Consider the following 24,009-nt stretch of genomic DNA (forward strand, 5'->3'; position numbering starts at 1 on the left):
TTTTAGTGCATGCAATGTATTATTATTTATGACTAGATTCAAGGTGCATTGACGTACATTTTAATATTGCCTTCAAATTCATGCTGGGTTAAAAGTTACATAAAACATTATTGTGCACTCATTTACTGTAGCGCTAAATGCAGACATGAAAACACACGAGGTCCAGATCAAGGTTCTAATAACAACGTTTCAGTTTTGTTTCCTCAGCCTGATGAACCCATGGTAGTCCCTCCTTCTGTTACCTAGGCAACTATCAGTCAATTGCATAAGTCTTGAATAACCAGTCTAGCAGTGGCAGACTAGTCAACACATCTTCGGAAAGTAGTGGAGAGGGAGGCCACACAACGTAAATAAGGTACTAACTTCAACGTGTGTGTGTGTGTGTGTCTGTGGGTCTGTGTGTGAGTGTATGTATGTTAGTGTGTGTGTCCGTGCTTGCGTGTGTGTGTCTGTGGGTCTGTGTGTGAGTGTATGTATGTTAGTGTGTGTCCGTGCTTGCGTGTGCGTAGGGTTTATCTATGCAAAGGCGTGATACGAACATTATTATCTGTTGGTGGGTGTTATTAGCAACCTACTTGTTTGGAAACCGTTTTTTGATATTGGTTTTAACACTTTACTTTGATGCCTGAATTTCTCTTCCACTCTCTCTCTCTCTCTCTCTCTCTCTCTCTCTCTCTCTCTCTCTCTCTCTCTCTCTCTCTCTCTCTCTCTCTCTCTCTCTCTCTCTCTCTCTCTCTCTCTCTCTCTCTCTCTCTCTCTCTCTATCCTCCCTTTCTCTCTCTCTATCTCTCTCTCTCCGTCTCTCTCTCTCTGTCTCTTTCTCTATCTCTCCATCCCATCTTTTATCATCCCTACAGTTCAAGATGGTGCGGTCTGTCAGAGAAGAGGGTAGTCAGCTGAGCACCATACAAGACCTGAAGGACTCTGGCTTCGGCCGTCCTCCCCCCCGACACGGCCTCAAACTCCTTTTCTGGTTCGCCAACAAGTGTGTGGCGTTCAATCACCACGGCAACATGCTGGTACAGTGCCACCCTGAGAGAGGTGACTTCGGCTTCCACTACTTTGGCAACTTCGAGGAGATTCTCCCAGTTCTATCGCGAGACCGCAGGGAAAGATACTTCGAGGTGGGCAACCTGAACACAGAGACCTATTCCAAAGCCGAGGACCTACCGGACTACGTGAGCCAGGACTACGGGCTTTCCCTGGGCTACCGCCAATGCAACAAGGACCGCATCATCATAAGGCTGAAGCATAGGGACGTGACGGCCACCTATGTCACAGAGCACAAGGAGGATGGCGGCCGGGGGAAGTTTGACTCCGAACGCACCCACCTTGTAAATCCGGATTTGATCCGCATCATCCGGGACCCTGAGCTGGAGCTAGCGACATTCCTGGACCAGACGGGCTACATGGGGCTGTCGCTGAGAGAGCGCCTCCTCAGAGCTTTCAAGGTCTTTATTTTGTTTGTGTCTTCTTAGTGATCGCTTCTATTATTCTGAGCATCTCTGGGAATTTGTAGAGAGACACGTCTGATGTTAGCCATTGTGCGTTTATAGGTTAGGTCATAGGTCATATACTAAATACAATAGTTATATTGTATTATATTTTTTGTAAAAATCAAAGAAGAAAAGAAGAAGAAATACGTCTCTTGTCGTTGTTTCATTATAGCAAACAATGTCATCTCTGTTGTCGTTTCATTACAGAAAAACCCGGATGTCATCTCGTGGGAGTATGACTCCGAACCTTCCCAACCCTCAGAACGATCTGGTTCAGACCATAACACTTGGGACCTGGAGCAGGACCAGACCACTTCCCAGACGGGACTATCACAAAGAAAACGGTGCACCAGATCTTGCAAAGTCTTTAGTGTCTTTGTAGTCATCCTAATGGTTCTCCTGGTCATCACTTTTATTGTTTTGTTCATCTTAGGGAAGTTGTAGAGATAGCAGTCATTGTAGCCGTTGTGCTGCGGTTGGTCCATCAGGGTTGTGGTCAATTCCATGTCAACTCAGTCAATTCAGGAAGTAAACAGAAATTACAACTTTTCCGAACAGAAAAGCTTTGGGAAATGACTGAATTGAAATCTAATTGACCCTACCCCTGACGGCCGTAGATCATAAATGAAATAGTTGTATTATTATGTTTTATGATTATGTTAACTCAATACTTATAACACCTTACTCTTGTATGTCTTTCTGCTCTTGTCTCTTCTCACTGGCACTGATTTTTCACGTATTTTCCTTCCAAAGACTGTGATATGTGGTTGTCGTTACATTCTTTAGGTGAATGCACTGACTGTTAGTCGCTTTGGTAAAGAGTGTCTGCTAACTTATTAAATATGAAATGTAATGTTATTTTTAAAATCTTTTTGTAATCAATAAGATAATGGTTTAGAATAAAATACAAAGAAGGCAAGTTGTATAATTTGCCTTTATTTCACCTCTGTGATATATTTCTGTTCTTTATACAAATAGGGAACAGGAACCTCTCTAACACGCACGCACGCACACACACGCACACACACACACACACACACACACACACACACACACACACACACACACACACACACACACACACACACACACACACACACACACACACACACACACACACACACACACACACACACACACACACACACACACACACACACACACACACACACACACACACACACACACACACACACACACACACACACACACACACACACACACACATACTACATAAACACTTGACCTTTGTCACCTCATTGTCATTTGGACTGAAGTCAGAGCATCACTGAGACAGACAGCATACAAAGAACTCGTCAGACTCTACACACAGTACCCGCTATTATCATCATCATTGAGATATGGAGATAGAAGAGGACATCTATGCCAATGTAGAGGAGATCAGTGTGAAAGGATGTGATGATCTGGCTGCAGGTTATGAGACTTTACACCAGAGTCCAAAGGCTGGAACAAGTAAGTGTGTTTTACGGATTCTTACTGAGAGTTATGACTTGACTGACACACACACACTCTTTTGATCATAAATAAGAATGTGTAAACCAGACCTACAATAAGAGCTGCTCTAAAGAGTCCAAAGACATGGCAGATTCACACATAGGTGACAGATCTGAGGGAATGGTGGATGGAATCTGGATGCTGTGGAATGTGCTGTAGAAATGGTAAAACTATCTTGGGAAGAGACTACAGTGAAAATATGAATAACCTTTAGAGGGACACATTTCATTGATTTACACATTTCAAGCAAAAAAGAACTCGACGGACAATATGAGAGCTTAAACCAAGTTTATTCATCCCAGAGGATCGAACAGCTGTACCGACAAAAACATGTTTACAGTAGTGGTGGTATATGTACCCCACTTTGGTTGGAGTCTCCTCCTTCTCGCTAAACATTATATCTTTATTGCTAGGCAGGAAAGTAAGTGATACGGGCAATAAACGGTTTCTCTTCCCTTAACGTGACCTGACCTGACCTAGGCCCCCTTATCCACGGCTCTCTCCCCATAAGGACACAAGGCGAGACCCAAATGCAGACAGAGGAAGCAGATGGTTGAGCTCCGATATTTATTATAATCCAAGGGGTAGGCAAAAGGTAGGTCGGGGCCAAGCGAGAGTTCATAAACCGGGTCGGAGTCCAAAACAGTACCAGACGAAGGGCAGTCTCGAGGTCAGGCCAGGCAGGGGTTCAGTAACCAGATCTGAGTCCAAACAGTACAAGGGGATAGGTTGGCTTGAAAGAAGAGGCAGAGTGGTCAGGCAGGCAGGTTCGGAGTCAGGACAGGCAAGGGTCGAAACCAGGAGAACTAGAACCAAAAGAGACTGGGAAAGAATAGGATCAAGGAAACCGCTGGTTGACTTGGCAAACAAGACAAACTGGCACAGAGAGACAGGAAACACAGGGATAAATACACCAGGGATAGTAATCGACACCTGGAGGGGGTGGAGACAATCACAAGGACAGGTGAAACAGATCAGGGTGTGACACTCCCCCTTATCAATGCCTGCCACATGCAATCGTTCTCCCTGCACTCAGTACATTCCAAGCTTCATTGCACCCACCATAACCCTTCCTCCTACCATTAACCTCTGGTGTAGACCCTAGACTATGGCACCCCTCATGTCTCTATTATAACTAATAATAATATTTAAAGTTTAGCAATCCGAACCCATCACTGCATATCTAAGCATACCTCTCGAGCTGTCTGTATCCTCCTCTCCTGACTCTTTAAAAATATTCATAAACTAAATATGCTTTTCTGCTTCTCTGCCAAAATCTGGGTAAAAGATTGAAAGGAATTTGAGTCTTATTCAGTACATTTAGTAATTGCTTGCTTTTCTAAAGTCTACCAACCTTGCCAGCATGCGTGCCAGCTTAGTTAGACGAGCCAGCTACTCTAACTGAAATGGCTTCTTGGTAGCTAGTTATGAGGTTTGGAGATTGGGAACCCATCTCGGCTAGCTAAAGCCGACTTCATAAAATTGCTAGGTGGCTAGCAGTATCATAGAGAAACAACAATAACAAATGTACAATTTAAATGATATACTTTTTTACATGACAAATCTGAGGGGGCATGGTACCTCTGGTTTGAATTTATTTTCAGTCATATGAAAGTGGGACTGAGTTGAGGAAGACAGAATTATTGTTGACCACAGCATCAATTCCTCATTGTATCAGAGTAGCCTTGGTTTGTGAGGTAGAATAGAATAGATAGGACGAGGTCAGGTGTATGTAACCGCTTGTTTCTCTACACCTGCAGGACTGAATCATGAGAATCAAAACTGTCAGCCTTACAAGCTGGCTACAGTTTCTCTGGGACTGCTGTGTGTTCTCCTACTAACCACAGTCATAGGTCTCTCTGTGCCATGTGAGTATTCCATTCTCACATGTTGGACTTTAGGTTGAGTGCAGTTATGTGTGTGTAAGAAAGTTAACAACAGAAGGATAACAGCTCTCTCTTCCGTCACAGATGACGATGACTACACTCATTATCTCCTAACAGCCAACCACACCACAGAGAAGAAAGAGCTTCAGACTAGTTATGAAAACCTGACTAAAGAGAAAGAACAGTTGGAGAGGGAGAGAGACCAGTTACTGATTAGTTATAACAGCTTGGCTAAAGAAAGAGACCAGTCACAAACTCATAATATCAACTTAACTAGAGAGAGAGATGGGTTACAAAGGAAAATTTCAGAGCAGGAGAAAAAGATATCAGAAGAACTGGGTGAGTATCATTTCCATGATAATAACTGTGAATTTGAGCTGATTATGACATGTTGACAAATTATTTTCTGTGCGTTTGACTATATTGATCACTGTGCTTTCTTTCTGCAGGATGCTGTCCTGATGGTTGGAGGAGATTCGGATCTAGCTGTTATTACTTTTCAACAGAAAGTAAAACTTGGACTGAGAGCAGAGCCGACTGTATAAGGGGAGGAGCAGACCTGGTGATCATAAACAGCAGAGAGGAACAGGTGAGAGAGCGGAGGAGCAGAAACAAAGGGGGAAATAACGAATAAGAGAGAAACAGAGAGAGAGACACGCAAACAGACAGACAGACAGACAGACAGACAGACAGACAGACAGACAGACAGACAGACAGACAGACAGACAGACAGACAGACAGACAGACAGACAGACAGACAGACAGACAGACAGACAGACAGACAGACAGACAGACAGACAGACAGACAGACAGATAGATAGATAGATAGATAGATAGATAGATAGATAGATAGATAGATAGATAGATAGATAGATAGATAGATAGATAGATAGATAGATAGATAGACTAAACATACCAACTATGTTATTTCCAGCTGTTTCTAAACAAAATGGGAAAAGATGTGCACTTCTGGATTGGTCTGACTGACTCAGAGATGGAAGGGTTCTGGAAATGGGTGGATGGAACAACATCAACAACAACGTGAGTAATATTTACTTCTTGTAGTTTATTTTTGAAGCGTATTGTTTCTTAAATTAATATCATGTTGATATCATGTTCTGCTGAACTGGTTCTTAGGTTCTGGAGAAGAGGAGAGCCAAATAATACCGACAGGGAGGAGGATTGTGTGGTATTCAACAGGTTTATTGATCTGTCTTGGGACTGGCAAATTATTCCGTCATGGAATGACCAGCCTTGCTCAGTGAGTACCCAATGGGTATGTGAGAGCAGACCTAAATAAAGTGTCATAACATGACAAATCCATCCACAATAGGAGAATAATATCTGAATTCCCTTTTGAGTTAGCAATTGTATTATCACAGATTATTGTTGAAGTGTAATTTCAATCTATTACAACATTAGTTATGATTAGTAATGATTGTTGTTATGATTTGTAATGATTGAATTAATATAATATCGAATTGCTTATAATGAACCATAGTATTATGAATGAGAAACTTTAACCTGAAAGCTAATGTCGTGAATTCACATGCAGGGTCGAATCTAATCTAATCATCTAACTGTGAACAAGTCAAGTGCCATGCTTCAATTTGTGTTTATTTCTTTGTCAGATGGGATGATAATTATAGGCTACTTACTAATTCATTTTAGCTCCTAGTGGATGATATTAAATATATATTTTGAAAGCTAACAGAACAGAAATGTTTTAATTCTATTGTACATTGCTGCATAATTTCTCTGTCCATGTGATACATATTATAAATTATTTTAAACCAAAGAGAAAATACAACTGTTAGGTTATTTTATTCCCCATTGAATATTGTTGGGGAACAGAACTCCCACCTCTCTCTCTCTCTCTCTCTCTCTCTCTCTCTCAACATTTCCAAAGCAAGTGAGGTAGATAATATACAAAAGTGAAATAAACAATAAAATTGAACAGTAAACATTACACATTCAGAAGTTTCAAAACAATAAAGATATTATAAAGGTCATATTATGTATATATACAGTGTTGTAACAATGTACAAATGGTTAAAGTACACAAGGGAAAATAAATAAGCATAATTATGGGTTGTATTTACAATGGTGTTTGTTCTTCACTGGTTGCCTTTTTCTTATGGCAACAGGTCACAAATTTTCCTGCTGTGATGGCACACTGTGGAATTTCACCCAGTAGATATGGGAGTTTATCAAAATTGGGTTTGTTTTCGAATTCTTTGTGGATCTGTGTAATCTGAGGGAAATATGTGTCTCTAATATGGTCATACATTGGGCAGGAGGTTAGGAAGTGCAGCTCAGTTTACACCTCATTTTGTGGGCAGTGTGCACATAGCCTGTCTTCTCCATGTCTGCCTACAGCGGCCTTTCTTAATAGCAAGGCTATGCTCACTGTGCATAGTCAAAGCTTTCCTTAAGTTTGGGTCAGGTATTCTGCCACTGTGTACTCTCTGTTTAGGGCCAAATAGCATTCTAGTTTGCGCTGTTTTTTTGTTCATTCTTTCCAATGTGTCAAGTAATTATCTTTCTGTTTTCTCATGATTTGCTTGGGTCTAATTGTGCTGCTGTCCTGGGGCTCTGTGGGGTGTGTTTGTGTTTGTGAACAGAGCCCCAGGACCAGCTTGCTTAGGGGACTTTTCTCCAGGTTCACCTCTCTGTAGGTGATGGCTTTGATATGGAAGGTTTGGGAATCGCTTCCTTTTAGGTGGTTGTAGAATTTAACAGCTCTTTTCTGGATTCTGATAATTAGTGGGTATCGGCCTAATTCTGCTCTGCATGCATTATTTGGTGTTCTACGTTGTACACGGAGGATATTTTTGCAGAATTCTGCATGCAGAGTCTCAATTTGGTGTTTGTCCCATTTTGTGAAATCTTGTTTGGTGAGAGGACCCCAGACCTCACAACCATAAAGGGCAATGGGTTCTATTACTGATTCAAGTATTTTTAGCCAGATCCTAATTGGTATGTTGAATTTTATGTTCCTTTTGATGGCATGGAATGCCCTCTCTCTGTCTCTCTCACAAACACACACATAGAGTGCATACACATTTATTTCACCTCATTGCAATTTGGACTGTAAGGACATTCAGAGCATAGATGAGACAGACAACATACAAAGACAGAGACAGAGCAACAGAGACTATACACACAGTACCAGTTATCATCATCATTGAGATATGGAGATAGAAGAGGACATCTATGGCAATGTAGAGGAGATCAGTGTGAAAGACTGTAATGATCTGGCTGCAGGTTATGAGACTTTACACCAGAGTCCACAGGCTAGAACAAGTAAGTGTGTTAACAGACAATAATGACTGAGAAGTATGTTTTGATATGAGTACACTCCAAACTAAAGGTATTTAAATACATCCGAGTGAGGATGAAAGTCCCAGATCCCAACACCTCAGAATATTCTCCACATGGGCCAACTAGTCATTTAAATCAGTAAGATAAACGGTCCCCCTTGTTATGCAACAAGGTCATCTCCATTCAGCTGGTGATCAGCAAAAATACCACCCTGAATGCTTCAAAATCAAACTGACATACAGTTGAAGTCAGAAGTTTACATACACCTTAGCCAAATACATTTAAACTCAGTTTTTCTCAATTACTGACATTTAATCCAAGTAAAAAGTCTCTGTCTTAGGTCAGTTAGGATCACCACTTTATTTTAAGAATGTGAAATGTCAGAATAATAGTAGAGAGGATGATTTATTTCAGCTTTTTTTTCTTTCATCACATTCCCAGTGGGTCAGAAGTTTACATACACTCAATTAGTATTTGGTAGCATTGCCTTTAAATTGTTTAACTTGGGTCAAATGTTACGGGTAACCTTCCACAAGCTTCCCAAATGAAGTTGGGTGAATTTTGGCCCATTCAACCTGACAGAGCTGGTGTAACTGAGTCAGGTTTGTTGGCCTCCTTGCTCGTACACGCTTTTTCAGTTCTGCCCACAAATGTTCTATAGGATTGAGGTCAGGGCTTTGTGATGGCCACTCCAATACCTTGACTTGTTGTCCATAAGCCATTTTGCCACAACTTTGGAAGTATGCTTGGGTTCATTGTCCATTTGGAAGATTCATTTGCGGCCAAGCTTTAACTTCCTGACAGATGTCTTGAGATGTTGCTTCAATATGTCCACATACTTTTCCTTCCTCATGAAGCCATCTATTTTGTGAAGTGCACCAGTCCCTCCTGCAGCAAAGCCCCCCCACAACATGATGCTGCCATCCCCGTTTTTCACAGTTGGGATGATGTTCTTCGGCTTGCAAGCCTCCCCCATTTTCTTCCAAACATAACGATGGTCATTTTTTTTATTTAAAAAAAATAATAATAATTTTACCCCCTTTTCTCCCCAATTTCGTGGTATCCAATTGTTAGTAGTTACTATCTTGTCTCATCGCTACAACTCCCGTACGGGCTCGGGAGAGACGATGGTCGAAATCCATGCGTCCTCCAAAACACAACCCAACCAAGCCGCACTGCTTCTTAACACAGTACGCATCCAACCCGGAAGCCAGCCGCACCAATGTGTCGGAGGAAACACCGTGCACCTGGTGACCTGGTTAGCGTGCACTGTGCCCGGCCCGCCACAGGAGTTGCTAGTGCGCGATGAGACAAGGATATCCCTACCGGCCAAACCCTCCCTAACCCGGACGACGCTAGGCCAATTGTGCGTCGCCCCATGGACCTCCCGGTTGCGGCCGGCTGCGACAGAGCCTGGGCTCGAACCCAGAGTCTCTGGTGGCACAGCTAGCACAGTGCCCTAGACCACTGCGCCACCCGGGAGGCCCAAACAGTTCTATTTTTGTTTCATCAGACCAGAGGACATTTCTCCAAAAAGTACGATCTTTGTCCCAATGTGCAGTTGCAAACCGTAGTCTGGCTTTTTTTATGGTGGTTTTGGGGCAGTGGCTTCTTCCTTTGCTGAGCGGCCTTTCAGGTTATGTCGATATAGGACTCGTTTTTACTGTGGATATAGATACTTTTGTACCTGTTTCCTCCAGCATCTTCACAAGGTCCTTTGATGTTGTTCTGGGATTGATTTTCACTTTACGCACCAAAGTACGTTCATCTCTAGGAGACAGAACGTGTCTCCTTCCTGAGCTGTTGTCACGATGTTCTTAATAATGAATGTCGGACCATGGCGCAGCATACTTTGAGTTCCACATAATTTTAATGAATAAAGAGAAACTTAAGTAAAGACAAAACAAATAAAGAATAAACGAACCGTGACGACAATGCAGTGCTAACAGGCAACTAAACATAAACAATATCCCATAGCCCACAGGTGGAAAAAATGCTACTTAAGTATGATCCCCAATTAGAGACAACGATAGCCAGCTGCCTCTAATTGGGAATCACACCAAAACACCAACATAGAAAAAACAAACTAGAACCCCACATAGAAAATATAAACTAGACTAAATCCCTAGTCACGCCCTGACCTACTCTACCATAGAAAATAAAGGCTTCCTATGGTCAGGACGTGACAGCTGTATGACCGCTGCGTGGTCCCATGGTATTTATACTTGCGTACTATTGTTTGTACAGATGAACGTGGTACCTTCAGGCGTTTGCAAATTCCTTCCAAGGATGAACCAGACTTGTGGAGGTCTACAATTGTTTTTCTGAGGTCTTGGCTGATTTCTTTCGATTTTCCCAAGATGTCTGTCACGCCCTGACCATAGAGGGCTGTTTATTCTCTGTTGGTTGGGTCGTGATAGTGACTAGGGTGGGTCATCTAGGTGTTTAACGGTTTATGTTGGCCTGGTATGGTTTCCAATCAGAGACAGCTGTTTATCGTTGTCTCTGATTGGGGATCATATTTAGGCATCCATTTCCCCTTTGTGTTTCTTGGGATCTTGTCTACAGATAGTTGTCTGTGTACACACCAGTAGCTTCATGTTTCGTTTGTTCTTGTGCTTTATTGTTTTGTTTGGGGAGTTTCAATTTATTAAAATATGTGGAACTCTACGCACGCTGCGCCTTGGTCCAATTCTTTCGACGCGCGTGACAAAGAGGCACTGCAAAGAGGCACTGAGTTTGAAGTTTGGCCTTGAAATACATCCACAGGTACACCTCCAATTGACTCAAATGATGTCAATTGGCCTATCAGAAGCTTCTAAAGCCATTACATAATTTTCTGGAATTTTACAAGCTGTTTAAAGGCACAGTCAACTTAGCGTATGTAAACTTCTGACCCACTGGAATTGTGATACAGTGAATTATAAGTGAAATAATCTGTCTGTAAACAATTGTTGGAAAAATTACTTGTGTCATGCACAAAATAATGTCCTAACCGACTTGCCAAAACTATAATTTGTTAACAAGAAATGTGTGGAGTGGTTGAAAAATGAGTTTTAATGTCTCCAACCTAAGTGTATGTAAACTTCCGACCTCAACTGTACGTATTTGTAAGTCTGTCACCATATAAAACACACCCAATACTTTTAAAGTTATACTAATAAGTTATGGCATGTACACTATATATATTTTTTCAGGCATTGGGAAAACAAACTCCCAAGGATTGGGAGAGAGTGAGCGTGGGTGATATTGACCAATTCATGTGTGGGCGTTGAAGGTCAGTGCACGCTGGGTCAAACAGTTCAAACAGTTCAAAATATAATTTGGTGAATCATGGATAACAATTCAAACAGTTCAAAATATAATTTGGTGAATCATGGATAACTCCATCATTTGAAACGAGTTTCTGTAAATTATTTTTGGTAGAATTTTGGTAGAATTTCTATGTTGAAGATTCAAGAAAAATGTTGTGCATTTTTCACCATTTTCCATCCAATTGGCTTTATTTTTGTAATACATTACACTTGATCATTCTTGAATAAGTACCTCAATTTCTTTTTGTTTTTTTCTCTAACCTATTTTGTGCCTCTATAGTACAGTTACCATGACCATCTACCTGCATGTTACTTCCTCTATTTCCTTTATTAGTCTAATCTCTTTTGACCTAAACTGTTTTTGTTTTAATGATGAGTATTGTATTGAATGGCCTCTAAAAGTACATTTGAAAATGTCCCATACGATAAGGGTACCTTATTGCGGTACCTATATTATACAAAAACAATTATACAAAAAAAAGTCAATTATGATCTATTTTGTCTTAGTTAAGAACAAATTGTCATCCAATAGACTTTGATTACATTTCCATTATCCCCGTCCACGTGGAAATTCTCCAAGAGTTATATGGAGGCCAATTAGATGGTGGTCTGATCGCATTCGGTCTCCTATTAATACGTTTTAAACTTTTGATGCCAGCAAGAACGAGACCAGGAAGTAATGAAGACTGCTAGCTTGATTAAATCTCCTCCATGTATATCTCACTAGGTCAGGGTTTTTCAACCTTCATATATTCACTAGTTCTAATGTTTCCATGATCTTTGTGATCTCCTTAAGTGCTTGATGGTGATGGTTTGTAGAATGATTTCCTTCACGATCCATTGAGGTACTTAAAACCACATTATAATCTCCCACCATAGTAATAGATTATTTCGTTTCTTGTGAGCTCAATAGATTATTATATATACTTTCGAAAAAGTGTTGATCATCATTATTTGGCCCATATACATTAATTAGCCAGGTCTGTTTTTGGTCCAATAGCATATTTAAAATAATCCATCTGTTTGCACAATGAGATCAACATTTGTATTAATTAGTATAATCATCCCTTTTGAGTTTTTTTTGCCCATGACAAATATATACTGTATTTCTCCCTCCCAATCCTTTTCCCACCCAACCTCATCTATATTTGTAGAATGAGTTTCCTGTAAACAATAGATATTATAGTCTTTTTCTTTTAGCCATTTAAAAATTGATCTCCTTTTTGTATGATCTGCTAAGCCATTACAATTATAACTTGCTATACTTATATCCCCACATAATGACAACCAAGTTTCAATTATACTTACCACAACCAATGTTTGTAAACTTACCATTAAAAAGCACCATGATGATTAAGTGTCCATATAGCTGTACCATAACAATTTGCACTGTTAAGTGTACTGTAGCTGCAACTTTGTAAACCTCCAATTGTCCTAACATTCCACCCACTAAAGCCTCCCCCCATATCTAGGTCTGTTGTCACTAAGACCATCAGACCATCTCACTGACTCATGACACACCTTTGCGTCCTAAGGCAAACCCTTGGCCGCCAAATGACGTTGGCCAGAGGGAAATATGGGCAGTCCCATGATAACATAATTATCTATGAGGATGCTTAAGAGAACTAACCAAACATGGAAAACAGTCCGAAAAAAATGAGTAACAATAATAGATAATATTACTATAAATAATAACAGCACAATCTTGTACATGCGTGCTCATATTTGAAAGGCCGAGCAAGGCTATAAGCATGCCAGCCCAGCCTGCTCAGTTCATTGGATTCAATTGTTCGAAATTTTTTTTACAAATTAAGAGAAAACAACCTAAATATATCGCAACGCAAGACGAGTCCTTTTTTGTGTCCATTACATGCAAGAAATATTTAATCTAGTCTTCATTATATCCTGTTATATTCCGACAAAAAAAAACGAAAAAGGAAAAAGGCACATAGATTCTAACTGCCGCAAATGACTGCAAGTAAAAATTCGTCTTAGGCATCACATTATATCCTGTTGTGTTCCTGTTGTATCGCGCCATGGCAGTGCCAGAGCCGACCGCAAGCCAACCCCGGGCACTCCCTTACGGGAAGGCATACCCAAGTTCAACTCACGATCGATTCCGACACAGCCCCGGCACGACAGCCAAGAACACATGCAGTACTGGCAATCCAGAGCGAGTAAACCTGTAAAACCAACCCTCTCTCCACCCATACACATTAAGTTTTTTATTCCAGGGTTGTTGCTCTTTCACCTCGGCTGTTTTACACCTAGACCTATATCATTAGGATCAATAATATAAAAGGTAGGATAAATAGCTTATATAGAAATATATAATATACATTTCTCTCGCTTAGAGAAGTGCTTCCATAAGCCAATTATTGTATTAGTTCTACCGTTAACTTGAATCACTTTATCCCAGTGTTAACCAGCCCGCCACACAGTAGAGACACCAACCCTGTTGACAAATCCTAATCTTTCCATTTGCCGGTGTGTATCAGAAGAATAATCATCCTTTACATTTTTATGTTGAGATTTATTTTATAAAAGGGCAATACAAATTATTTTAGGATCGTCTAGGCCTATTCCAAAAGAGAACCTAGGCAGGTTTTAAATGATATAATCCTTTATCCTAGCCCTATAATACATCTATTCATATTTGTTAAGTTTTATCTAAAAAGCAAATCGTTCGGATTCACACGGCGAACAAGGGCCGCACTATAGAACAGATTTTATGTCATAATATACTCGACCTCTACAATTTTGACATATCATATTAAACAAACAAAGACTAAGTTGGTATTTCTAATGTACAATCTTCAAATTAAATAAAAAATCATGAAGAAAAAAAAAAGTCAGCCTTACCCATCCTTGCCTTCCCCTAAATCAAAATCAAATCAAATGTATTTATATAGCCCTTCTTACATCAGCTGATATCTCAAAGTGCTGTACAGAAACACAGCCTAAAACCCCAAACAGCAAGCAATGCAGATGTAGAAGCACGGTGGCTAGGAAAAACTCCCTAGAATGGCCAAAACCTATGAAGAAACCTAGAGAGGAACCAGGCTACGAGGGGTGGCCAATCCTCTTCTGGCTGTGCCGGGTGGAGATTATAACAGAACATGGCCAAGATGTTCAAATGTTCATAAATGACCAGCATGGTCAAATAATAATAATCACAGTAGTTGTCGAGGGTGCAACAAGTCAGAACCTCAGGAGTAAATGTCAGTTGACTTTTCATAGCCGATCATTGAGAGTATCTCTACCGCTCCTGCTGTCTCTAGAGAGTTTAAAACAGCAGGTCTGGGACAGGTAGCACGTCCGGTGAACAGGTCAGGGTTCCATAGCCGCAGGCAGAACAGTTGAAACTGGAGCAGCAGCACGGCCAGGTGGACTGGGGACAGCAAGGAGTCATCATGCCAGGTAGTCCTGAGGCATGGTCCTAGGGCTCAGGTCCTCCGAGAGAGAGAAAGAGAGAATTAGAGAGAGCATACTTAAATTCACACAGGACACCGGATAAGACAGGAGAAGTACTCCAGATATAACAGACTGACCCTAGCCCCCCGACACATAAACTACTGCAGGAGGGGTCAGGAGACACTGTGGCCCCATCCGATGATACCCCCGGACAGGGCCAAACAGGCAGGATATAACCTCACCCACTTTGCCAAAGCACAGCCCCCACACCACTAGAGGGATATTTCAACCACCAACTTACCATCCTGAGACAAGGCCGAGTATAGCCCACAAAGATCTCCGCCACGACACAACCCAAGGGGGAGGGCGCCAACCCCTGATATTACATCCATAAAGTCCAAAGTTCCATATTGCCTGAATAGAAAAATTATAAGTTCCTCATACCCATTCTGCATTACCATGAATCCAAACTTATTTTAAGTCCACATAGCCCACGGTTCCATACCGCATGAATAAAAACATAAATAAAAAAAGTTGTTCATGCAAAAAAAAAGTTTTTGTAAAAAAACAAATGAATCCATATTTATACTGTGTAAATATGCATCGGCGACTACTTCAACAGGAGGTAGCTATCGCTCATAGCCACGTTGTACTCTTCGAGTCCTTGAACATTTGTGTCACGATCGTCTTGATAAGAGAGAGAGGACCAAGGCGCAGCGCGTGAAAAATACATCTTCTTTTAATGAAGGAAAAAACAAACGTGACTCTAAACTGAACTAAGTGCACACATGCAACATAGAACATAGACAATTACCCACATTAACCTAGTGCCTATGGCTGTCTTAAATATGGCTCCCAATCAGAGACAATTAATGACATCTGTCTCTGATTGAGAACCATTCAGGCAACCATAGACACAGCTAGACACCTACACTAAACACAAACCCATCTACTCTACTTAACCCCCTAAACCATACAACCACCCTAGACAATACAAAAACACATACCTTCCCCATGTCACACCCTGACCTAACTAAAATAATAAAGGAAACAAAGAATACTAAGGCCAGGGCGTGACAATTTGGTTGTTTACATATAATTTATCGACCACTAGACAAACATTCTAAATGCTAAATCTAAATGCTAAATCTAAATGCTAAATTCGAAACTAAATGCATGCTCTTCAACCGATCGCTGCCCGCACCTGCCTGCCCGTCCAGCATCACTACTCTGGACGGTTCTGATTTACAATATGTGGACAATTACAAATACCTAGGTGTCTGGTTAGACTGTAAACTCTCCTTCCAGACTCACATTAAGCATCTCCAATCCAAAATTAAATCTAGAATCAGCTTCCTATTTCGCAACAAAGCATCCTTCACTCATGCTGCCAAACATACCCTCTTAAAACTGACTATGCTACTGATCCTTGACTTCGGTGATGTCATTTATAAAATATCCTCCAACACTCTACTCAGCAAATTGGATGCAGTCTATCACAGTGCCATCCGTTTTTTCACCAAAGCCCCATATACTACCCACCACTGCGACCTGTATGCTCTCGTTGGCTGGTCCACCCAACATATTCACCGCCAAACCCACTGGCTCCAGGTCATGTATAAGTCTTTGCTAGGTAAAGCCCGCCTTATTTCAGCTCACTGTTCACCATAACAGCATCCACCCGTAGCACGTGCTCCAGCAGGTATATTTCACTGGGCACCCCCAATGCCAATTCCTCCCTTTCCTTCCAGTTCTCTACTGCCAATGACTGGAACGAATTGCAAAAATCACTGAAGCTGGAGACTCATATCTCCCTTACCAACTTTAAGCATCAGCTGTCAGAGCAGCTCACAGATCACTGCACCTGTACATAGCCCATCTGTAAATAGCCCATCCAACTACCTCATCCCCATATATTTTTTTCTTCCCCCTTTGCACCCCAGTATCTCTACTTGCACATTCCTCTTCTGCACATCTATCACTCCAGTGTTTAATTGCTAAATTGTAATTACTTCGTCACTAAGGCCTATTTATTGCCTTACCTCCCTAATCTTACCTCATTTGCACACACTGTACATATATTTTTCCCCACTATTGTGTTATTGACTGTATGTTTGTTTATTCCATGTATAACTCTGTGTTATTGTTTGTGTCACACTGGTGTGCTTTATCTTGGCCAGGTCACACTTGTAAATGTTAATGTTCTCAACTGGCCTATCTGGTTAAATAAAGGTTAAATATATATATTTTTTAAAATCTGCTTCTCTGCTTGGAGCCTTTTGAAAGTGGGCTACAGGGCACTATTTCATGAGGAAATTGTTCATTAATAGAGAATAGGGTGTTCTTCAATTCCCTACCTTGTTGTAACAAGACCATTTTCATTTTGTAGTGGGTCAGCATAGCTACAATCAGACAGGGCCTTCCCTCTGCTCAGCCACCGAAACAGTGAGCTTTTTGTAAATAATTTGTTTCCACCTGTTCGTCCGTCATCTTGAGTTGACGTTTCATTGACGACTTTTTCCTCCTTTGACTGATAGTTTTCATTTTCATCCTCCTTTATTCCCATTGTAACAATATTATTTTTCATACTTCTGCACTTTAGATCAAGTCATTCGGCTTTCATTGTTTTATTATCATACCGCATGCATATGCATGCGATTTATTATTATGCGTGACTAGGTGCAAGGTCCATTGACCTACATTTTAATCTTGCCTTCAAAGTTACATAAAACATTACTGTGCACTCACAGTAATCTACAGTAAAGCTAATGCAGACATGAAAACACACATAGTCCCCAGCAGAGTTCTTATGACAATGTTTGAGTTTGGTTTCCTCAGCCTGAAGAACACTTGCATGGCAGTCCCTCCCTCTCACCTCTTACTTAGGCAACAATCAGTCATGTGAATAGTCTGCGACTGTCTGTCACAGTCGCAGACTAGTCACCACATCTTCAGAAAGTAGTCACCATAAATAAGGTACTAACTTTAACGTGTCTGTCTGTGAGTGTATGTATGTGCAGTGCTTGACTTAGACTGAAATCGGTAACGGTACTCATTTTGGGTGCTGATACTGTGGTGCAGGAGCTCCACAATACTTTTGAGCAAATATTCTATAAGAGGAACAGGAGCTCAAGCAGTGTGCAAAGCTGCCATCAAGGCAAAGGATGGCTACTTTGAAGAAACTAAAATATAACATTTATTTTGATTTGTTTAACACTTTTTTGGTTACTATATGATTCCAAATGTGTTATTTCATAGTTGTGATGTCTTCACCATTATTCTACAATGTAGAAAATAGTAAAAATAAAGAAAAACCCCGGAATGAGTAGGTGTGTCCAAACTTTTGACTGGTACTGTAGCTGTTATTACCTTTCAACAGAGAGTAAAACTTGGACTGAGAGCAGAGCCGACTGTATAAGGGGAGGAGCAGACCTGGTGATCATAAACAGCAGAGAGGAACAGGTGAGAGAGCGGAGGAGCATAAACAAAGGGGGAAATAACTACTGAGAGAGAGAAACAGAGAGAGAGAGAGACACACAGACAGACACACAGACAGACAGACAGACTAAACATACCAACTATGTTATTTTCAGGTGTTTCTAAACAAACTGGGAAAATATGTAAATTTCTGGATTGGTCTGACTGACTCAGAGATGGAAGGGTTCTGGAAATGGGTGGATGGAACAACATCAACAACAACGTGAGTAATATTTACTTCTTGTCGTTTATTTTTGAAGCGTATTGTTTCTTAAATTAATATCATGTTGATATCATGTTCTGCTGAAGTGCTTCTTAGGTTCTGGAGCAGATGAGAGCAAAATAACGCTGATGGGGAGGAGGATTGTGTGGTATTCAACAGGTTTATTGATCTGTCTTGGGACTGGGAAATTATTCAGTCATGGAATGACCAGCCTTGTTCAGTGAGTACCCAATGGGTATGTGAGAGCAGACCTAAAGTGTCATAACATAACAAATCCATCCACAACAGGAGAATAATATCTGAATTCCCTTTTGAGTTAGCAATTGTATTATCACATTTTTTGATTATTGTTGAAGTGTAATTTAAATCTATTACAACATTAGTTATGATTTGTAATGATTTAATTTATATAATAATTTATATAATATAGAATTGCTTTTGAAGAACCATAGTATTATGAATGTGAAACTCTAACCTGAAAGCTAATGTAGTGAATTGACATGCAGGGTCAAATCTAATCTAAACATCTAACAGTGAACTGTGAACAAGGCAAGTGCCATGCTTCAATGTGTTCAATTTGTGGATAACATTAAAGACATATTTTGAAAGCTAACAGAACAGAAATGTTTGAATTGTATTGTACATTGCAGGCATAATTTCTCTGTCCATGTGATACATATTATAAATTGTTTTAAAGCAAAGAGAAAATACAACTGTTATGGTATTTTATTCCCCATTGAATATTGTTGTGTATCTTTATATGGGTGTTGGGGAACAGAGCCCCCACCCCCACCTATCTCTCTCTCTGTCTCTCTGTCTCTCACAAATACACACACACACACACACAAACATAGAGTGTATACACATTTATTTCACCTCATTGCAATTTGGACTGTAAGGACATTCAGAGCATCGATGAGACAGACAGCATAGAAAGACAGAGACAGAGCAACAGAGACTATACACACAGTACCAGTTATCATCATCATTGAGATATGGAGATAGAAGAGGACATCTATGCCAATGTTGAGGAGATCAGTGTGAAAGACTGTAATGATCTGGCTGCAGGTTATGAGACTTTACACCAGAGTCCACAGGCTGGAACAAGTAAGTGTGTTTACAGACAATAATGACTGAGAAGTACGTTTTGATATGAGTACACTGCAAACTAAAGGTATTTAAATACATCCGAGTGAGGATGAAAGTCCCAGATCCCGACACCTCAGAATATTCTCCACATGGGCCAAATAGTCATTTAAATCATTATGATAAATGGTCCCCCGTGTTATGTAACAAGATCATCTCCATTCAGCTGGGGATCAGCAAAAATAGCAGATGTGTTCAGTGGGCCTAAGGATCAAAGCAGCTTTAAAGAAGTTCTCTGGTTACAGCATCAATATAAAGAGGTTTATTATCATCATTAATGAGAAACAGTGAGGCAATTCGTGGAAAGGTTCCTAATTTTTAGAGGGACTTGTTTCAAGCATTATTTTTTAAAATGTTTATATATAATTTGGATGGAAGTGATAGTAAAGGAGGACAGAAATACATTTGATTTCTGGTTGAAGACCACAAGACTCAGTTCCTCTTGGTATAACAGCATTGGTTTGTGAGGTGTATGTAACCACTTGTTTCTCTACATCTGCAGGACTGAAGCATGTGAATCAGAAATCTCAGCCTTGGAGGATGGCTACAGTTTCTCTGGGCCTGCTGTGTGTTGTCTTACTGATTACAGTCATAAGCCTCTCTGTGCACTGTGAGTGTTCAACTCACATGTACCTGAATGTGTATTTATGTGTGTGTTTGCAAATGTGTGTGCAAGAACGAGTGAGCCAAAAAAATATTGTTGGTGTGTGCTCTCTTCTCTTTTCAATCACAGATGATGAACAGTATTACGCACTGTCCAGACTCCAGACTTCATACAACAACCTGACTGAGGAGAAATTCCAGCTGCAGAGAACAGTTTCAGAGCAGGAGAAGAAGATATCCGAGCTTGGTAAGTATGATGTTGTAAGAATGTGAATGTAGGGGATGATATAATGATCAATAGCAATTGTTCTGTATTATATAATTATAGTATATAATAACTGGTCTGTATAGCTGAATTAGCTGTATTCATCCTCTTTCTATAGGACCCTGTCCTGATGGTTGGAGGAGACTCAGATGTAGCTGTTATTACTTCTCTAATAACAGTAAAACTTGGAGTGAGAGCAGACAAGACTGCAGAGAGAGAGGAGCAGACCTGTTGATCATAAACAGCAGAGAGGAACAGGTGTGTACGTGGGTACATGAGAGAGAGCGAGAGAGATAGAGAGCGAGAGAGAAAGAGAGAGAGAGCGAGAGATAGAGAGAGAGCAAGAGCGAGAGAAAAAGAGAGACTACATTTACTGCTTTTCTTGTATGCAGCATTTTCTAAACACATTGGGGGAAAAAATGCATTTCTGGATTGGTCTGACTGACTCAGAGAAGGAAGGGATCTGGAAATGGGTAGATGGAACAACACCAACACCAACCACAACACAGTGAGTGAAATGCAGAGTAACATGTCAATTACAATGGAGCAGGCAGAGTAACCAATAATCACTTGTTATTCTTCCTGGGTTGACTGTTAACTGAACTGGTTGGTTCTTAGGTTCTGGAGAAAAGGAGAGCCAAATAATGCCCAGGAGGGTGAGAACTGTGCAGTCTTCAACAGCTTCAGCGATAACCTGGGAATTATACAATCATGGAATGACCAGCCTTGCTCATTGCTTACCCATTGGGTATGCAACTACACACCTAACGTGTCGTCCTAATAGGCCTACACATCGCGATGGCATCTGCCCACAGGAGAATATCTGAATTCCATTGTTACAAAACTAAGCATCTCCTACAAATTCATGCTGACAAGTCCTGGCAGGAAAACAGATGACCCATAACACATGTAAAAAAAAAAAGTCCCGCTAATTAGCTAACGATTAAAATTAACGAAAGCTAACTTTGAATCTACGTCAGACGTTAATTCTTCAAATCGGCTGTTTTGGCATATGTTTCAGATAATCTGAACTCCCTTTTGAATTTGCAAAAGCGTTTAGATTTATTTTTCGACATAAAGGTTAATTTCTCCTGCATTTCATTAGTAGCACAAATTGTAGAGACAATTAAAATGAATCTTGACAAAACATTACAGTTAACTATGACTAACGTGCGCCCTCTACTGACTAGAAAGGCATATAGAAGGTCAAAGCGCAGAACATTACAGTAGTAGCTAGAATTACTTCAGATTGCTTAAGAGAATTGATTGTGTTGTAATATGAGAATGCAACTAAATTGGAAGCTGATGCAACATGTAGGTTCAGTCATAATCTATCCATACAACAAGACAGCTGCTTTAAACTGATAATGTCTTTGTCAGATGGAATGATTTGACAAATAAACATTTTAGAAGCTAAGAGATCAGCCATCTTTTCATTTATTGTATCGTGCAAACTGACAATAAAAGTATTAATCATTTGACCTTTGTTCATATGCTTTTTTAGAAATCTGTGTTGTGTTGTCATAATAACACGCACTCAGAGTCAAGATGTTTAATATAATAATGTCACTTAATCAAATGACTTATTCTATCAATAACTATAATGAAGTGAAACAGAGCTTTGTGCTTTAGCAATGCAAACATGGGACCAATTCAATTCCTCTGGTAACTGTGGGATAATCTACTCATGGGATTGGAGGAGAGTGTGTGCACACTGTACTGTACAGGTGTAGGTGTTGATTCAGGCCAGCGACCTAGCCACTGACCATTCTTGACCATTTTCCCTACGGATCCCAGGCTTGAGCCCCTCCATTTGTGTGGCTATTCTGAATAAAATCTACAAATTGTCCAGTATTTTACTCACCTCAATTAAACAAAATACAATTATGTTTATTTACATGAATATTGGGGAAAAGAAACCTCTCTCTCTCATACATAGAGTGCATACACACGTTTTTCACCTAATTTCAATTGGGACTGTGGACTGAATTCATTCTCAGAGCATCAGTGAGACAGAAGACAAAGAGGGAGAGAGAGATAGAGACCACAGAGTTACACAGTATACATTATACACCAGTTGTCATCATTGAGATATGGAGAAAGACGAGGACGTCTATGCCAATGTAGAGGAGATCAGTGTGAAAGGCTGTGATGATCTGGCTGCTGGTTATGAGACTTTACACCAGAGTCCACAGGCTGGAACAAGCAAGTGTGTTAACAGATTCTTAAACAGATCTTTATTTATTAAGTTTACTTTGCAGGACAAAAACATACATCTGAGAGATACTGAGAAATGATGAGTCACACCAGATTTAGCTAAGACCTATTTTCCGTCTGTAGTCCCCGGGCAGGTGAACATCTAATCATGGAAATATTCTATGCAAAACAGACAACCTAAATAGATCAGACATTATAAAAAAACTGCGATGGAGGACATAGGGATATTTTATCAACACATTGCACTGAGAAAGTGAAACACATTGCTGTTGGATATAAATGGAAATATCTGTGTACTCAAATGAAAGATGTACTACATATGGAGGGGACATGGAGGAGACATATTGCTAACACTAACACACTGCTAATACTAAAGGCATGTATAATATTATCACCTGTAATAAGTATGTATGAAACGCTGCAAACGCTGCCATGTTTTATAAATCAATAAATCAATCAGAATCATGTTCAAAATCATCATATGTTGTCTTTCTATGTAGTAATGACACATTTCACACAAAACAAATTCCTTTTGAATTGGAACCAAATTATTTCATGGAAATGGTAGTAGAGGAGGACAGAATTGCTGTTACTGTCTGTCTGTGTGTGGTTGAAGACCACAGCATCAGTTCCTCTTGGTATCAGAACAGCATTGGTTTATGAGGGAGAAACTGGTCAGCTGGAAAGACTAAGATAGATACAGTAGGACTAAGTCAGGTGTATATTATATTTGTTTCTCTACACCTGCAGGACTGAAACTTGGGAATCAGAACTGTCAGCCTTACAGACTGGCATCAGTTTCTCTGGGACTGCTGTGTGTTCTCTTGCTGACCGCAGTCACAAGACCACATTCTTATCGGCAGACTCAACAGCCTTGGTTTCTCAAATGACTGCCTCGCCTGGTTCACCAACTATTTCTCAGACAGAGTTCAGTGTGTCAAATCGGAGGGCCTGTTGTCCGGACCTCTGGCAGTCTCTATGGAGGTGCCACAGGGTTCAATTCTCGGGCTGACTCTTTTCTTTGTATATATCAATGATGTCGCTCTTGCTGCTGGTGATTCTCTGATCCACCTCTACGCAGACGACACCATTCTGTATACCTCTGGCCCTTCTTTGGACACTGTGTTAA

At 40.5% G+C, this 24,009-nt stretch overlaps 3 protein-coding genes across 6 annotated transcripts; all 3 read left to right on the plus strand.

The window, feature by feature from the left end:
* Window positions 1-221: 221 nt before the first annotated feature.
* On the plus strand, window positions 222-2,415 carry LOC139578917 (uncharacterized). 2 transcript variants are annotated; one of them, XM_071407049.1, is made up of 3 exons: window positions 222-355; window positions 858-1,451; window positions 1,704-2,415. In XM_071407049.1, the coding sequence occupies exons 2-3, from the start codon at window positions 864-866 to the stop codon at window positions 1,938-1,940; spliced, it is 825 nt and encodes a 274-aa protein (XP_071263150.1). In that variant the 5' UTR covers window positions 222-355; window positions 858-863; the 3' UTR covers window positions 1,941-2,415. The 2 variants fall into 2 exon arrangements, with proteins under 2 accessions (XP_071263150.1, XP_071263151.1); XM_071407050.1 differs by lacking the exon at window positions 222-355 and adding an exon at window positions 444-553.
* A 266-nt stretch (window positions 2,416-2,681) lies between these two features.
* LOC139578927 (CD209 antigen-like protein C) lies at window positions 2,682-6,987 on the plus strand. The gene is made up of 6 exons (XM_071407061.1): window positions 2,682-2,969; window positions 4,772-4,879; window positions 4,982-5,236; window positions 5,347-5,486; window positions 5,832-5,938; window positions 6,035-6,987. The coding sequence occupies exons 1-6, from the start codon at window positions 2,858-2,860 to the stop codon at window positions 6,195-6,197; spliced, it is 885 nt and encodes a 294-aa protein (XP_071263162.1). The 5' UTR covers window positions 2,682-2,857; the 3' UTR covers window positions 6,198-6,987.
* An 11,318-nt stretch (window positions 6,988-18,305) lies between these two features.
* LOC139578929 (CD209 antigen-like protein C) lies at window positions 18,306-22,143 on the plus strand. 3 transcript variants are annotated; one of them, XM_071407066.1, is made up of 7 exons: window positions 18,306-18,411; window positions 18,543-18,649; window positions 20,298-20,405; window positions 20,529-20,645; window positions 20,782-20,921; window positions 21,056-21,171; window positions 21,282-22,143. In XM_071407066.1, exons 2-7 carry the CDS (start codon window positions 18,628-18,630, stop codon window positions 21,442-21,444), a joined length of 666 nt encoding a protein of 221 aa, XP_071263167.1. In that variant the 5' UTR covers window positions 18,306-18,411; window positions 18,543-18,627; the 3' UTR covers window positions 21,445-22,143. The 3 variants fall into 3 exon arrangements, with proteins under 3 accessions (XP_071263167.1, XP_071263165.1, XP_071263168.1); XM_071407064.1 differs by lacking the exon at window positions 18,306-18,411 and having other exon boundaries at window positions 18,430-18,649; XM_071407067.1 differs by lacking the exon at window positions 18,306-18,411 and having other exon boundaries at window positions 18,455-19,756.
* Window positions 22,144-24,009: the final 1,866 nt, after the last annotated feature.

This window comes from Salvelinus alpinus, chromosome 6 (assembly GCF_045679555.1).
Source record: "Salvelinus alpinus chromosome 6, SLU_Salpinus.1, whole genome shotgun sequence".
NCBI classification, from domain to species: domain Eukaryota; kingdom Metazoa; phylum Chordata; class Actinopteri; order Salmoniformes; family Salmonidae; genus Salvelinus; species Salvelinus alpinus.